At 47.9% G+C, this 17,483-nt stretch overlaps 1 protein-coding gene across 3 annotated transcripts in view; it reads left to right on the top strand.

The window, feature by feature from the left end:
* Smyd3 (SET and MYND domain containing 3) overlaps nt 1-17,483 on the top strand; it is a 585,856-nt gene that overhangs the window by 556,362 nt on the left and 12,011 nt on the right. For all 3 annotated transcript variants that reach the window (XM_042258703.2, XM_042258712.2, XM_042258710.2), the window contains one exon: nt 12,624-12,732. In XM_042258703.2, coding sequence (XP_042114637.1) covers nt 12,624-12,732 — 109 coding nt within the window. The remainder of the gene's footprint in view (nt 1-12,623; nt 12,733-17,483) is intronic.

Raw genomic sequence — 17,483 nt, 5'->3', positions numbered from 1 at the left:
CAAGTGGAAGACTGGGATTTTGGATCCGGAGAACCCGCATAAAAATCTGGATGGTCATGGCAGCCCCTTTAAATCCCAGCTCTCTGGGGGCAGAGAAAGTAGTCACCAGGCAAGCTGGCTAGCTAAGAGTGGCCAAATCAGTGAGCTCTCCATTCAGTGAGAGATCTGACTTAGTAGAGTAAAAATGGAGAGCAACTGAGGAAGACACCCTATACCTCAGCTTCATGCCTCCACATAAATGTGCACATGTGTGCATTACACACACACACCACCACCACCACCACCACCACCACCACCACCACCACCACCACCACCATACACACTCAAAAATAACAAAATAAAATAAACTCAATTGTTTGCTTCTTCTGTGAAATGTTTAAATTCTTGACTCATTTCCCTCTTGACAATGGCAGAATGCACAGGGCTTCCAACAGAGGGGACCTCTCTCCTCAGGTCAGACATTCATTCTCCCTTCTCAGCTTTCTTTTATTCTGCCCTTCACAAAACATGCTGCTTGCAGGCTGAGGAAATGACGCGGTGAGTGAAAGCACCTGCCACACAAGCCCAGTGACACGTGTTTGGTCACTGAAGCCCATGGGGAAAGCCAGGTGTGGTGGTGTCCTTAAGTAATCCCAGCATTCCCTTGGCGGGATGGGAGGCGAAGACAGGAACAGGATGAAGCTCCTAGGCCAGCTAGCCTGGAGTACGCAGTGCAGCGGTAGTAATGAGATCCCAAAGCAGTGGTCCTCAGTCCCCCCAAAGGGTCACATGGGGGTCAAACTACCCTTTCCCAGGGGTCACATATCAGATATCCTGCATATCAGACATTTACATTACGATTCATAACAGTAGCAAAATTACAGTTATGAAGTATCAACAAAATATTTTTATGATTGGGGAATCACCATAGCATGAGGCACTGTATTAAAGGGTCATAGTGTTAGGAGGGTTGAGAACCACTCCCCTAAAGGTGAAGAAAAGTATGACTCCCCAGAGTTTTTCACTGACCACACATGCACTGTAACACATGAACCTGAACACACACACACACACACACACACACACACACACACACAAATAAAAATAATGGCTAGATATCTGCATTATAGAAAACTATTAAAAATCTTGCAAGTTGAAAGTATGAAGAAAGATCACTCATGACTGCAAAGACTTTTCCAGAAACATGAAAGGAACTGAATGATTTGACCTCTCAGTAGGGATTTGGTTATGTAACAAAGCATATGAAGTGGATACACAGTGCAGTGGTCTAAAGGGAGGCTTGTATATCTGGGCTCCAGAGAAAGGCAGGGCTAGCCTGCTGTGTCTCCCTGACCACCTGGCTTGTCAGAAGAGAGTCCATGAGCAGAGAAAGCCCTGAAGACTCAAGATTGGGAAGATGCATTTTCTTTCTAGATACCATGGAACTCTAGAGAGATCATTAATAAGCACGTGCCTTTTAACTCTTTTTTTAAAAATTGTTTTTGATTTAATTTCTAAATGGTCTTATTAAATAAAAAACACAGACCCAAATAGAAGGGTGAAAGCCTTAGAGAGATCAGGGAAATAGGGAAAGCCACCAGTGTGGTGGTATTGTGTTTCCCAAAATATTGTGTACTCTAATAAATTTATCTGGGGTCAGAGAACGGACAGCCACTAGATACAAAGGCTAGAAAATGGTGGCACTCACACCTTTAATCCTAGCATTCCAGAGATAGAAATCCCTCTGGATCTCTGTGAGTTCAAGGCCACATTGGAAATAGCCAAGCATGGTGACACACGCCTTTAATCCCAGAAAGCCAGCCTTTAATCCCAGGGAGTGGTGGTAGAAAGCAGAAAGATATATAAGGCGTGAGGACCAGAAACTAGAGGCATTTGGCTGGTTAAGCATTTGGCTGGTTAAGCTTTCAGGCTTTGGAGCAACACAGTTCAGCTGAGATTCATTCTGGATAAGGACTCAGAGGCTTCCAGTCTGAGGAAACAGGACCAGCTGAGGATCCGGCGAGGTGAGATAGCTGTGACTTGTTCTGTCTCTCTGATCTACCAGCATGGACCCCAATAACTCGCCTCGGGTTTGATTTTATTAATAAGAACTTTTAAGAATCCTGCTACACACCAGCCAACCTTACCTCACCAACTCTGCAGCTTCCAAATGCGAGCTTCTTCCTGTCTACCCATGCCTATATGCCTTGCTGTTCTGCCATCTGATTTTCTCTCTTTGTCTACTACATCACTTCCTGTCTGTCTGTACAGACCTCCAGAACTCCATGGTTAACTAGTTTTGGAATTTAAGGCATGTGCCACCACGCCTAGTTCCATTCCCAATGTGGTCTTGAACTCACAGAGATCCTGCCTGCCAAGTGATAGGATTAAAGGCGTGTGCTAACATTGCATGACTTCTGTGTTGTGGCTGGCTTTTTCCTCTGATCTCCAGGCAAGCTTTATTTATTAAAGCACAAATAAAATATCACCACATTTCAGCACAAATAAAATATCACCACACTCCAACATTTAGCATCTGTATGTATTGGGAACCATCAAAGTCTTCTGCCTGTCTTGAAGAAGATCATGAATGTTATGGACTATACTGCAGAAAACAAGAGCTAATTACTTCTTTCTTATTGTGTGTTGATACCAATTTTCCTAATTTATCTCTGCTCCCTACCTTTCTGGTGAGCACTGTTCTGCCGTCTTCTTCTGTGGGACGGATTTAATAGAGCCGCAGTCCGATCTAAGCAGAGTGAGTAGTTGTAAAGCACTAATCAAACCCAGTGTAACTTGCTGACCACTGCGGCATCGGCTTTGCTCGGTCCTTCCTCCCTCCTACCCCGTCATTTTATATTAGACAAATGGCGTGATAGCGCGGTGCCTGAGCTTACAGACAGGAAGCCCAGTTCCATTTCCTCTCCTTTTGGTTTAATAGACTCCATGGTTTTGGTGCACATTTTGTTATTGTTTTGTCTTACTAGATTTCTTCCTTCCTTCCTTCCTTCCTTCCTTCCTTCCTTCCTTCCTTCCTTCCTTCCTTTCCTTCCTTCCTTTCCTTCTTTCTTTTTTTTTAGCTTGTTTTATTTTTTTGAGAGAGAGAGAAAACATGAAGTTGGGTAGGGAGGGTGGTGGGGAGGATTTAGGAGGAGTTGGGGGGGGTATTACATTACCATCTATCCATTCCTGGCCATGGCTGACCAGCGAGGATTTCCCATCAGATCCCGTAGGTTTGGTAGACACCAGGCTTGCTCCTCCCTCCTGCCAGCCTCACGATCGTTGTACCATCCTACTTGCTTCTTAGGGGTCCTTCTAGCTCTTACTGCCTCACGGCACTTACTGAATTTTTAACGGACTTTAACATTTTACATCATTTTTCAAGAAAGAATAAGAATGGTCCCTAGCCTGCTACCATATTTGAAACAGAATGGAAACAAAGTTTCACACATTTGAACAGGTTCAAAGAAATATTTTTTAAATCCTAGAAAAATAAATGTTCAGATTCTCCCTACAAAAGCTCTACCCGATATAGTAATGTCGGAATAGCACAGTCACATCAGCATTCAGCTCCCTCGAGGCTTCAGTGGTCATGCTCAACTTCAGAGCTGGCTCTCATGGCCTGTATAGTAAGGAAGAATAGGCTGAAAAGGACTAATGAAAATATCCTGGTAAAAATCCCGTTCCATGTTTTCTCCAGGACTTAGTAACTAATGTACAGTCATTATAATTCGTTATCACTGTTGGCCTTTCTAAAGCACTTAAAAACATCATCAGATATTTCATACCTTAAAACATTGCTGCAAGACACCAAACAGGCTAAAGAGGCAAAGGACAATCCTGTCACCATTAGGAGTGTTAAAGAGAAAGCCACTAACACGAAGCAGAACACTGTCCCGTCTGCCCCGGGATTCTGTCCAGTTTGTGGGACAGTTTTCCTACTTTGTCTCATAGTGCCAGTGTGTGTTGGGGGTCAGGGGGCTGCAGGAGGAGCAGGTTTGGCAGAGGGGAGAGGAACCCACCACAGAAATCCAGCCTTTGGTGAAGCGTCACCTAAATCATTTGGTGAGGTAGGGAGCACATTCAGGACGGTGTGACCACACACAAATACAGAGACAGCCTGAAAGTTAGAGATGTACGATGCAATGGGCACTCAGTTCTCAGTTCGTTTTCTTTAAAGACACAGCAAAATCCAGACATCGTGGCTCAGAATTGGTTTACCTATCTGCATGAGCCTCTTAACAGGCAGTCCACAGAAGCAGCCTGGATGTTCCAGGCTCAGCCAGGCTTTCTGTGTGGATGCACACTCACCTTGAATTTAAGAAGAATGGCAAACGTAAAAAGGACCCAAGTAATCCTTTTGGCTCTTGGAAAGTAACCCACTTTATAGGCTTCTGTAGGAACAGGGGTGGGACTGTCTACTGAAGCATGGGTAGCCTCTCCAGGATCACATCCCCGAGGAAAACTGACTCTTGTTCCGCCAGCAGCTGTCAGTTGCCAATAGTTCCCAGGCAGGCGGTGGGACTTGGGGAGCCCTTCCCCCTCATGCTAGGACATTGGCTGATTTGCTTTTGCACAGGTCTGGAGTGTGTAGTCACAGTCCATGTGTGCTGCGGCCCTGCGGTGCCTGGCAAGTACTGTTCTGATGCAGACGTCACCTACCTCTGGTTCCCACCATCTTTCCGACCCCTCCTCCACAACGATCATTTGTCTGTCCTTTTATTCTTTAAACGCTGCAATAATGTCAAGTGATTTCCATGTCTTACAACTAATTGCCAAATATTTACCAGCCCTGGCGAATATAAGAGTTCGTGTTTGAATATGGCTGTGTGCATTCCCAGTGCATACGACACTGGCCTGTCACTTTTCTAGACCTGGGCAATGGTGACGTGACGTGGTCATGATGCTCCTGCAGCCCACATCTCTGTCTCCCTCATTCCAATTTGCTGTTTTTTTGCAGCCCAGTCTCTACTCCTGAGCCTGGATTATATGGACGTTTAGACTAAACAAAAAGCTTTTTCAGATTCTTAATATCTAATTAGAGATTCATCTCCACAGCAGATCATACCCGAATGACTCGTGAGCGTCAGATTTGTGAGAATAAGAAAGCCCCACCTGTTGGGCAAAGGGCCTACTTGGAAATGTGTAAGAGAAGTGAAATGTGAGATGTATTATTTTTATGTGCAGAAATGGTCCCACTTTGTAATTTTGTGGAGTAAAAGAAACCCAAGAAAGACCTCATTGTAATGTTGTCAGGTGCCGTTACAGTGTGGCTCTGTGAACGTTCTTCTCACACTAAGTAACGTGCGCAGAGGTGGCAGAGACATGCCTGGCCTTCCCAGTGGTGTGGGACGCTGGTCCCACATGTCACAGGCACAGTAGGAGTTGAGGATTTGAGGCACAAGTGGGAATCACAGCTGATCGTCCCCAGTGCTGTTGGAGGTGGACATTGGGGTGGAGGTGGGACACTGGGGGTGGACACTGGGGTGCACACTGGGGTGGAGGTGGACACTGGGGTGGAGGTGGACACTGGGGTGGAGGGGGGACACTGGGGGTGGATACTGGGGTGGACACTGGGGTGGAGGGGGGACACTGGGGGTGGATACTGGGGTGGACACTGGGGTGGAGGGGGGACACTGGGGGTGGATACTGGGGTGGACATTGGGGTGGAGGGGGGACACTGGGGCGGAGGGGGGACACTGGGGATGGACACTGGGGTGGACACTGGGGTGGAGGGGGGACACTGGGGTGGAGGGGAGACACTGGGGTGGAGGTGGGACACTGGCGATGGTCCATCCACTTGGGGATTAGCAGCTTTCCGGACTAATAGTGTGGGTCAAGTGAGGCCGCGGTGGAGGATTCTTGGGCAGTGCGGTCTGTCTCTCCTCTCTGGCTTTGTTCCCTGTTAGAGAGGGTCAGAGGGCCAGGGGAAGGAAACAACAAGAAACGTATTTGTTACAAATCAAAGCTTCCCTGTCACAAAGACATAAATAAGTTCCACACAGCAGCTGCTTTAATTTAAACAGAGCCTGGGGCGCACAGGACTCCGGGCTGCTCACACAGCCTTGTCCCACTTAGCCTGGTGCCTGATGCTGATTCCTCCCAGCGACTGGAGTCCTGAAGCCAAGTCTCTCAGTACTGAGTGCCGGCTGCTGCTCCTGCCCTTTTCTGTCAGGTCGGCGTCTGGAACAGAGTGCGGGAGCGCCGCACCCCACTCACTCTGTGTGTGTGTGTGTGTGTGTGTGTGTGTGTGTGTGTGTGTGTGTGTGTGTGTGTGTGTGTGTGTGTGTGTGTATAGGTGTGTAGGTGTGTGTTATTTCGGTTTAAGGTTCAGAATGTGATAAAACTCCAGCCCTTTTGGAGACTTGTGCTTGTAGGAATCTGTTTATTCTTCCCTCCCTCCCTCCCCCCTCCCTCCCTCCCTCCCTCCCTCCCTCTATTCCTCCCTTCCTTCCTTCTTTCTTCCCTCCATCCCTCCCTTCCTTCTCCCTAAAAGGTAGAGTTTTAATATCTGCTTTTGGCACCAAGCTTACAAAATAATTGGAAATTTTCTCCTGGGGTGGTATTGTCTAAAAGCTCATTTTTACCTAGAAGATATTCAGTACTTCATCAGGGTACTACAGCTCCAAAGGCTGCAGTCTAGCAACCCCCCCCCCCCCCGTCAGTACAGTCAACCCAGGGTTACCTGTAGCCTGTGAGCAGTGAACCTCTGTGACTCCTGTGGAGGCTCTGGAAAGAGAAGGCTTCAGCCTCTCTTAAGGGAGAAAAGTAAAACCCAATGACCGGGTAGTTTTGGTTTGGTTTGGTTCCATTGAAATTGTCAGCCATTCACAAAAGTACAGAAATAGGACGAGCCTTCGTATCCTGTGCCTGGCTTCCATGATGGCCACCCTTCCCAGCTCTTTCTCGTTGGTGAACTGTCTTCAGGAAGCTGTATTTTTGAATCTGTGTCTTGCTGTCTTGTATTATTTGTGAAATTTCTCAGGCTTAATGCTTCAGATCTTGTTCTGCCTCACTTCTTCCCTTCGTACCTTTGAGATTCCAGCTAACGTGCATTTCCCTCCTGGGAATCATGATAAATACATTCATTCGTCCTGCATTCCAGTTTGCAGATCCAGAGCCAGGACGAAACTGACCTTAAATTACTGAGTTATCACTTCTAGATTTTCTGCTGTCAATTTTTATATAATTCTGAGCTTTGCCAATATCCTTTCTTATTTAAATTTTCAAATACACTTATTATTGTTTGTTTGTTTGTTTGTTTAGACAGGGTCTCTCTACATAGCCCTGGCTGTCCTGGAACTCACTATGTAGACCAGACTGGCCTCATACCCACAGAGATCCGCCTGCCTCTGCCTCCTGAGTCAACACACAGATTAAAAATATGCACCACCACATCTGACTTATTATAGTTCTTTTAAAGTTTCTCTCAGAACCTAAGTATTCTAGTACAAAGGTGTGATCCACGGTCTCTGTTTCCTCTCCCTTGGTCTTCTGATAGTTACCTTCTTGTGCACCTGGTTACAGTTTTGCCGACTGCAGAATGTTGTACAGAGAAATCAAACAGATAGCTTGAGACTTGGATGGTGCTATGCCATTCACAGAAGTATATTTTTGCTGCTAGCAATCAAAGTAAAAACATATCACCTGAATTCAGGCAAGGTTTGGATGAAGTGATTCATTTTGGGTAGTGGCTGGTCTGTGTCTGGTCTACCATACAATTCCTAGGTTGCAGTCCTTTGGGAGCCGCTGATAAAAGCCTGGTGTTGACTCACATGCCTCCTTCTGTTGAATCCTCAGTGTAGGTTACTATGTGTGCCCCCTGTCAGTGAGGCCATCAGAGCCGTGGCTCAGCTGGTTGGTGTTCCTGGTCCTGGCTCTCTTTTCAAAGCATCACAAGGAAAAGTAGCTCTTCTCATACGGCTCACCTCCCTAACCTTCCAGTCTTTTCCACAAATGTGAACCATTAGGACCCTGCTGCTTCCCTGGTCTGGCTTACCTTCAAACAGGGTTCTTAAAATATTTTGACCATTTTTTCTTGTTCATAACAGGCGTTGGTCTGAAGCAAGCTAATCCACCATTGCTGGGAAAAGGGATTCTGCTGAAGATATTTAAATCATGTCTCAGACATTACATCATTTAACATAAAACAGGTGGACGTTTCCTTAAAGCTCAGATGCCATCGCATGCTCAGATTTCCTTCGTTATCTGAGAAAGGCCTTTTTAACCACTGCTCTGTTTGGATCAGAATACACCAGGCCAACGTATTGCATGTGCTTGTTACGTCTCTCAAGTGTTGTGAAATCTCAACTTCTCTTCCCTGTCATCTCTTCCTGCTCCTTCCATGACCTGTTAAGGACCCTGCATTGAGGTCCTGTGGATTCCCACAGCCTCAGCTTTCAGCCAGCTGCTTCTACCCTCTCCTTTATCGCTTGTGTTTCCCATAAAATGGAATTTAATTTTATGGGATCCATTAGATTCTGTTTGGGTTTGTTGGGTTCTGCTTGGTTTGGCAAGGGAGCTGTATAGGTAATGCCAAATAATTTCAACCGTGTCCCATCAGACCGCACTCAGTGTCTGGCTGTCCCATGTCAGTGGCTGACTGGTGGGTTCAGATTGCAGCCCCCGCCACTGGGAGATTCCCAGCATCCTTTCGTCTAGTCGCTTTATCTAGTGACACATTTCTCCCATGGACCAGATTTTCAGGAGTTGCAAACTGGTTTTTCAGGCTCCATCACCATTCCACATTTCTCAGCTAAAACCCATACAACTAGATCTACATATTCACTCAGAGATGTAGATCCAGCAGGCAGGCTAAGCTCTCATTTTAGGACCAGCAAATGCTTTATGTTCAGGTTTTTAAAACAGGCCTGAGTGATAAATGCTTCCCTCCCTGTAAATGCCAAGCTCGGCCACTATTGAAGCAATGGGAGTGTTGCTGTTTGACGTGGGAGAAAGCTGAGCATCCGCAAAGGTCCTGCACGGGGCTCCTTTTCTCCATGTCCTTTGAATTCTCAAAGATTCCGTTGAATCATCTCTATGGCTTTGTTTGTCTCAAACCCTCCTTTTTTGTGGCCACAGTCTTAACCCAGGTGTCTCGGACACGAGGGCTTCTTTTCCAGTTCTCCGTCTCGGACACGAGGGCTTCTCTTCCAGTTCTCCGTGTGTCCTATCTGGTGAAGCATTCTTCCTCCCCTCAAGAGGGTGAGTAGCATTGATAGGGAGCCTGGGAGCCGGATATGTCTGCAGTGAACAGCCTGGCCTCAGGGCGCCTCCCCTACCACCTCTGCCCCTTCCCGTGCCCCGCAGGCTGAGCCCAGCACCCCATCTTCTCCTCAGTCTGGACCAGCTCCCTCTTGCTGATCCCCAAGTCACTGTGGTGCTGGCTGCTCCCAAGCACCAGTGTCTGTGCTGTGTCGGGAGGGAGCAGAGGGATGGATACTCCTGCTCCTGTCTATGTTGTGACTCAGTCCTTAGTCCTCCAGCCTAGCTCTGGGTCCTCCGAGGGTGAGAATACACCTTGGACTCTTGCAGAGGCCTGACAGTACTGGACCCAGAACCCGGCATCTCACATCTGTGCTTCCCCCTCACTGTCACACCCTGATGACTGGTGCCCCCCAACCAACCTTCCGGCTCTCTCTGCAGCCTTGATGGACATCTGATAGCCCCGGAGGTGAAGACCAGTAGACCCTCCCCTCTCTCATCACTTCCCTGTGCGGGAGGTTCATGGAAAGCCCACACCCCAAGTGGACCACCCAGCAAGAGTGAGCCTCACCCCCACCCCACCCCCGCCAGAGCTCCCTGGGGTGCTGCTCCAGCCAGTAAGCGTGACTCTGACTCCACATGTCAGCTGGGAGGCCTCCAGGAACCAAAGTCATCCCTGGCAGCCCCTGACTAAGAGCCGGCTCCCTGAATTTTTGTGTGGGCGCCCTCACCCCCCACCCCCCACAGGAGCCTCCTGCCCACCCTCCCTGAAGAAACTCCGCTCCGTTTTTAATCTTCCGGTGACCGAGGCAGGCACCTGTCACGGTGTAATTATGCACCACTTTCTCTGCTGTCGTCGCAGAACCGAAGATTTTTCTTTCCTTCTGCTCACTGACATGACAGGCACCCACTTAGTGCAGAGATTATTAGTATAAAATTACTTTTTGGCCTTTAAATTTAACTATACCACATTCACAGCAATAAAATAAAACCCCGAATCCAGGTGTGCTTTTCAGGGAACGTGTCTGGGGCAATTACCTTCTGATAATGGCGTCCTGCACTTAAGCCTTTTGTCTGAGGATCTTGAAATCATTTTCATCCAACTCCATAATGATGTTCATTCTGGAAGGGACAGGAGGTGGAATGGTTGACCTCGTAGCGTACGTACGCCAGAGATGAAGGAGATCGGGGACGCAGGTGGTGTCTGCTTTGTTCTCACTCTCCTCCTCTTCTGGGTCTGTAAAGAGGCTTGTCCGCCTTCCAGGGCACAGTGCTTGCCCCCAGGTTAGCAATCTACCTTTGGAAGAGCGTGAACAGATAGGTTTCGATATCGAATTCCATGGCGAGGAGCTGGGTCAAGGGAACAGAGTGCGGAAGATCTGTTACACGGGAGAGCTTGACTGTGGGTTCAGTGGGCTCGTGGAGGAAGGGCAGCTGAGGCAGAGCCATACAGGGCCATACACTGTCAAAATCAGCTCCTGGACTGTCTGTGCAGCCATGGGCTATCAAGGCAGGTGCCTCCGTCTCCACATCGGGAGTGTGTCCTGCTTGTCCTCCCTGGCTGTCTAAATGCCCATCCTTCCTCCTCTAATACAGTCATTCCAAGTTCTTGGGAGCCAGCTTACCCCATGTGTCCTTCTCCAGTCCACCAGCCACCAGTCAGTTCTCTCACTGACCACTGTATCATCTTCTCCCTCCACTCACGGAACTGAATATATGATTCGCAGGATATGAGCACGAATTCACTCTTCTTCCTGTAATGTTTTAACACATGCATGAATGTTTTTCTGTGTCCAGTGGGACCACTGGGCCTTGAGGAAAACACTCGTGCCTGTCCAGTGTGGCATTTCCCCTGAGCCTCGATGAGACCCTGTGTAGACAACAGAAGCTTGGCATTCACTTAGAGCAGCAGTTCTCAGCCTGTGGGTCACAACCCCTTTGGCGAACCTCCATCTCAAAACACTTACATTATGGTTCCTAACAGTAGCAAAATCACAGTTATAAAGTAGCAATGAAAATAATGGTATAGTTGGGGGTCACCACAACATGAGGAGCTGTATTAAAGGGTCGCAGCATTAGGAAGGTTGAGAACCACTGGCCTAGAGCCTGTTGGAGGCAGAATAGACAATACTGTAGGATCCAATATGATAAGACACAGTCCCGAGTCCTCACTCTTGATCCACCACCACACCCATCCTATGCTGTATTATGCGCCTGTGACAGTCGGTACTAATTGCTAATTTGGCAGCTGGGAAACATGCCTCTGGGCTCACCTGTGTGAGGTTGTCTGAAGGTTAGCCTCTGAGAAGGTCTCTGGGGAATTGTCTTGACTGTGTTGATATGGACCATTCCCTGGGCTAGAGATCCCATGCTGTATAGAATGGAGAGGGCAAGCTGAATATCGGCACATATGAGTTTATTGCTATCCTCTTCTGACTGTGGATGGACATAATCTTACCAACTGTCTCTGTGGATTCCCTGACACCGAATTCCCTGCCATGTTGGGCTGTCGCCTGGAACTGTCCGTCAGTGAACGCTTTCTCCTTTAAGTTACTTTTGTTATGGAATTTTGCTACAGAAACAGGAGAAGAAACTACGACAGCGCAAAAGGCCTCAAGTATGAGTTGAGTTGGATGTTGGATGTTGTGAGAACACATACAGTAGACTGGGGAACCTTAACCAGTGGTGAGAGAAAGTAAGCACATAGCTGCTGTAGAACAGTGGACCGTGATGGACACTGCAACCAAGACTCAGTCAAAGGGCTTCGCAGAGGAGGTGTGGCAGCCTTGGTTTGGAATCGGAGAAATGCCCATTCTGTTAGTCAACAAATATGTATTGATAGCACGTGGGGACACCCTCCAGTGCTGCTTCTCCAGAGGAGGGAGGCACCTGCCTGGATGGCCATGTGGCCATCTTTAGCGCCATCTCCTAGCTAACGCTGGCCCTGAGCCCTCCCTGCTTCAGCTGCTCCTCGTCTGTGAGCCCATGCAGCCTGGGGTGAAATGCTCCTGTGTGGCAGCAGATCCCTTCCGTTTATTCCACAAATATATGTTGATGGGAGCTGGGTTAGTGTTGGAGCTTTGTGGAAGAGGACCTGGCTCGGGTTCATATTCCAGAATACAGTGTGGCATCCTCTAGAAGTAATTGCAGAGGTCCCGACAGATTTCCTCTTTTCTAGTGGTAACCATAAAGCCATCCAGTTGTATGAGACCCCACCCCCTTCCCAGGGCAGAAAGTATTCCAGGGCTCTGAAGAGAGGTTATTATATATCCGTTCCTCTCGGTACTGGCTTCTGGATCACAAACTAATTTCACTTCAGGAGCTCATTAACATTCACAGCCAGCTCTTCCCCTGTTTCCCAGTCTTCGGATGAAATACTGTCTGCAAAGGTATGAGTTAGTGAGAGCTACTAACACTGTTGCCCTTTCGATCTCCTCCAGGATCTTTTTCCCTGGAAGCCATCCCGTCAGAGGTGTGCAGGTAATGAAGGTTGGCAAGCTGCAGCTACATCAAGGCATGTTTCCTCAAGCCATGAAGAATCTGAGGCTGGTGAGTATGCCAAGACTTGGGTTCTGCCTGGTGTACCTTCCTCTGGCTGCTGCCAGGACTCTACTTGGTGATTGCTAAGCTCTGTTTTTAGCACATGGACACACACACACACACACACACACACACACACACACACACTCTCACACACGCGCGCGCGTGCCCGAGTGTGCTGGTAAATGTTTAACAACCATCTCTCAAAACATTTGTCACACTTGCCAATTTCTGTGCTTTAAAATGTACCCAAATGTAATTCATTTTACACTGTCGGTGTAGAATCTGCCTGCTTGTGTATTATGGGTGCATGTGTATGCATGCATGTGGAGGTGTGTGTGCATGCATGTGGAGACCAGAGGTCAACCAGGTGTCATTCCTCAAGAGCCATCCACCTTATTTGGGGGAAACATGGGCTCTTTGCCGCCTGGAGCCCACTGATTGGACTAGACTGACTGGCCAGTGAGTACCAGGGATTTGACTGTCTCCATTTCCCTAGCATTGGGGATTTTAAGGCCACTCTTCTACACCCAGCTTCTAACATGGGTCCTAGGGCTCAACCTCGGGTCTTCATGCCTGCATGACAAACACTTAACCTACTGAGCTATCTCCCCGGGCTCCTAATCATGATGGTTTTAACAGTCCCTCTTACCAACTGGGGTGAGTCTCAGAACACCACTACAGATGTGCTCTGTCCTACAAATCACCCTTCCCCACACGCTCTGAACACAGTATGTCTCTTCTTATGGTCGGCAAGACCTGGCCACCAGTCTCTAGCCTCTGCATCTCGCCTTTCTTCCCCTGCTGCCAGAACAGGCTGTGGCCCTTTGTTAATTCTGATTTACCAACCCCTAGGTCTTTACACTCCCTTTGGTCCGCTGAGTGAAGGTCCCAATAGAAAACAGCAGCGTAGAGAAAGCTCCCCACATATATCATGTACTCAGCCCAGGGTTGCCATGCTTGTTGGTACTTCATAAGTGATCACATTGGCCCTTCCGTTTGTGTGGGGCTCATACATACATGGTTATACTTGGTCCTTGTGACAGATGACAGTTGTAAGGCAAGACAAGTGTTTCTGCTCATGTTTGGCAAATGAAACACTAAGTTGAAGATGTGCAAAAGCCCATTTAAATCTCTCTGAGGCACAGCCAGTTCTGCATATTCTGTTTAATTCAATGTGAGTTGTTGATTAAATAACGCTGCTATTTTGAATGAGACCCATTATCGTCCCCCCAGTTTAATGGAGGAGACAGACATGTGAAAAGGTTTAAAAATCCACACTAGAATGCAAGGCTCCTCCCTTCTCTCAACTGTCCCATTTAAGGGGATGATGCTTTCTGGAAACACTAAGTGTACAGAAATGCCTTCAAGCCTAGCTGAGTCCCTGATGCCACTTTGGAGGCAAGGCGGGGGAGACATGAGCATGTCTGACTCTCTTCCGTTCTTCACTGGGGGCCGAAACCTTGCCAACCTGCAGAGCTTCAGCTGGGGGCGTCAAACACCCTCAGCTGCAAAGACAGTCGAAGCCAGTCCACACAGACATCTCAGTGTGGGCTTATGGGTGATGTGGATTGTGCAGAGGATGCAGGCCATGGCCAGAACCTCCTGGTGACCCTCCAGAACAGCCTGTGACACCTCTTGCACTCAGTCTCTCCCCTGTCATGCCTGCCCCCTTCTTGTGAGGTTGCCACACCCTATCCAGAAGCTTCTCTTGGAAATCTGCTGGCATTCCCTGATCTTGGCACCAGAAATAAGCCCATGTGTGAGTGCTGAGCAAGGCCAAGGGAAGGGTGTCCTGGGAGTGGCATCGGGTCATCTGCCTTTAAAACATGGTCTCACCCAGGACAACCTGTTTGACTCGAGACAGCCCCAGGCTTATTCCAAACACTGTTGGCCTTAAGACAAGTCTCCAAGCTTCTGATATGTTCTTATGAACACCCCAAGAGCAAATATGTTCCCTGGCATCCTTGGTGGAGCATCAAGGGTACCAGCTTTAGAGTCACGGGCTCAGGTTCTAGTCCGACCATGTAGCTTTGTAACTCGAAGCAAGACACTTAGTCTTTCCAATTATGATTTTCTCTTATAGATGAGGATAATAACTCGCCTGTAGAGTTGTTTGTGGAAGTGGTTGAGGCAGCATTGAGGGTACACTTGCCTGTCTCAAGCATTTGGGACCTTTATTGTGTTTACAGTTTGGGGTTACAAATATAGTCTTCCTCTTGAACAACTATATCCTTCATATTGGAGCGTTACCCCAAGGAGAGTGGGACTTCCTCAAGGGACTGATGTATCTTATGTGTCCCCTGATGGCACCAAACACAGACACTTGTGTCATCCCCCCAAACCAATTCACGCTGGAGTAGGTGGATCTCTTAATGAATAGGAGCCCCAAGCAGGGCCCTGCTCTTTGAGCTGCGTCTGCAGCAGACCTTCTCATGACCGTTTCTGAGCATTTCTTAGCAGATGACTCAAACCTACACTGTCCCGTGAGAACATGTGTGACCTGTGAGTGAAGGTGCAGGTCAGGGGCTTCCGGCAGAAAGCCTTTCTCCTGGGTGGTTTCCCCACCATTCAGGCAACCTGGAAAGCAGGAAGGAAGCCCTCTGCTTCACCCTTGTAACAGCTACCCTCTTTACCGGGTAAACCCTGAGAGTAATGAAATGAAACAGCTTCCGTACGGTTTTCAAAGCCCGAGCACCAAGCAGATCTGAGAGCAACTTCAGAAACAGGAACGGGAATGCCTCATGGGTTCAGCTGGGATCCAGCCTCCTGGAGGAGGGACCCGCTTGCTCGGCCAGCTCTGATGTCCTTTGCTTGTCTCCTCTTTTCTCAGCTGGAGTTCACGTCTCAGGATGGCCACACAGCCGTCCTGCCATCCCGACACAGCGCTCTTCTGCCTTTCTCCTCTCTCACTCACTTCCATTTCTTTCCAGATGCTTCTTGGAAGGCTTTTGTTACCAATCTGACTTCTGTGTCACTGGGCAGATGTTTTTCTGTGGATTTGCTTGCTGCCGACTCCACGGCCTGGCTCCCAGCCTGGTTCCTTTGCTTGTGGTACTTTGCTAGCAGAAGTCAACAGTCATCCTTCCTTTTCCTGGATACCTTTTGCAACCCAGGTTCACTATGTTTCTTCTCTTGTTTTAAAGATCTGTTTGGCTATTCTGGTCCTAAACAGGAAGTACAGGCTTCGGGTCCCGGAAGTTGCTCCTTTCACTCATGCGCACTTATCAGCTACACCCTCCTATCCAGGCGGATCCCACAGTACAACCGCGCAGGTCTCTGCTCCAGTCTGCACCCTGCTTTCCAGCCCTTCACAACAGCCAAGTCATGTAGTTTTCCTCTTCCCATTTCTTAATTCTCTACAGCAGTTTTTAATCTCTGTGGTCATGTTCACATTTAGGAATCTGATCAGAGCCCCTGCCTCGCCAGAGGAAAGTGAACAGATCCACAGTCTTGTATGGAAGCCCCAAGGCCTTTCTAAGACTCTTCATGCATGTTTGGCCCCTCTGCACATGCAGGGTCACAACTTGGCATGTGGGTCAGTTGGGAGGGAGGAAAAGAAGACAGGGAAAAGGACATGGGGGCATGCCATAAATGCCACTGATGCCGCCATCAAAGCGCCTGGCTCTGATATTTATGAATGTCACCTACTAAATTCCAATAGGAAATAATAACATCGGGTGTGTGTTTTTAAACAAGAAAGAGAGGAGATGCAGCTATGGAGATGGTTCTGTGTTTAAAGTGCTTGCTGCTCTTCCAGAAAACACAAGTTCGTTTCCCAACACTCACTTGAGAAGGCTCACAACCTCTTGTATCTCCAGCTTCAGAGAATCCAACACCCTGTTCTGACTTCTGTGGGTGCCAGTACACATGTCCATGGGGATGTGTGCTCATGCACGCACACGCACACACACTCATACACATACACACTCATACACACACACACACACACACACACACACATTTTTTAAACCATATTTTATAAAAGAGGAGGAAAATAAAAATAATGGATGAAATGCAAGCATTGTGATTAAACCATCTTAAAGAAAATAAGCATAAATTTCCCTATTAGCAATTCTAAACTCAATAGTGGCAAGGAGCTGGGTAGGAAACCTGGACTTGTGCCTCTGGCTGGCACCAACAAAGTGTAATCCTCAACCCCCCTTCCCGGGTGATGCCAGGGACAGCCGGATGGAACAAGGTTTGCATAAAATTCGGATTCTCAAAAGGCCTGTATTTCAGTTGAAAATCACTTACCATACAAAGAACCAGTCCTAATCTTTAACAGCAATCAGCAGACGCCAGCTTTGAGATAGCAGATGCATTAGAATCATTTGACAGTGGTTTTACAACGGCCATTATCGAGATGCTTCAGTGAGCAATTACAAATCCTATCCAAACAAACGAAAAAAAACAGAGAGACTCTTGGTGAAGAGAGAGAAGATGTGAAGGAACAAATAGAAATGTAAGAGCCGATAAATTCAGCGAGCAAAATAGTGGAGAGAACTCAGCACGGGAAGAGTGATCACAGCATGGACCGGGAAACTCAAAGACAGAAGGGTAGGAACTGCCCGCTCTGAAAACAATCACACAGGGGAAAAAGCGTAATACAAGTAAAATTGAACAAGGCCTTGAGGACCTGGGGACCAGTGACTAGTAATGTTAGGCCTCTGACATTACACTCCCAGAAGAAGAAGAGAAAAAAGGTAAATATAAAAAGCACTTGAAACAATAGTAGAGGCATTCAATCTAGAAAAGAA

Source organism: Peromyscus maniculatus, chromosome 11 (genome assembly GCF_049852395.1).
Source record: "Peromyscus maniculatus bairdii isolate BWxNUB_F1_BW_parent chromosome 11, HU_Pman_BW_mat_3.1, whole genome shotgun sequence".
Taxonomy (NCBI): Eukaryota; Metazoa; Chordata; class Mammalia; order Rodentia; family Cricetidae; genus Peromyscus; species Peromyscus maniculatus.
Note: the sequence above shows the minus strand (reverse complement) of the source record. Positions and strands in the feature narration are given on the sequence as shown.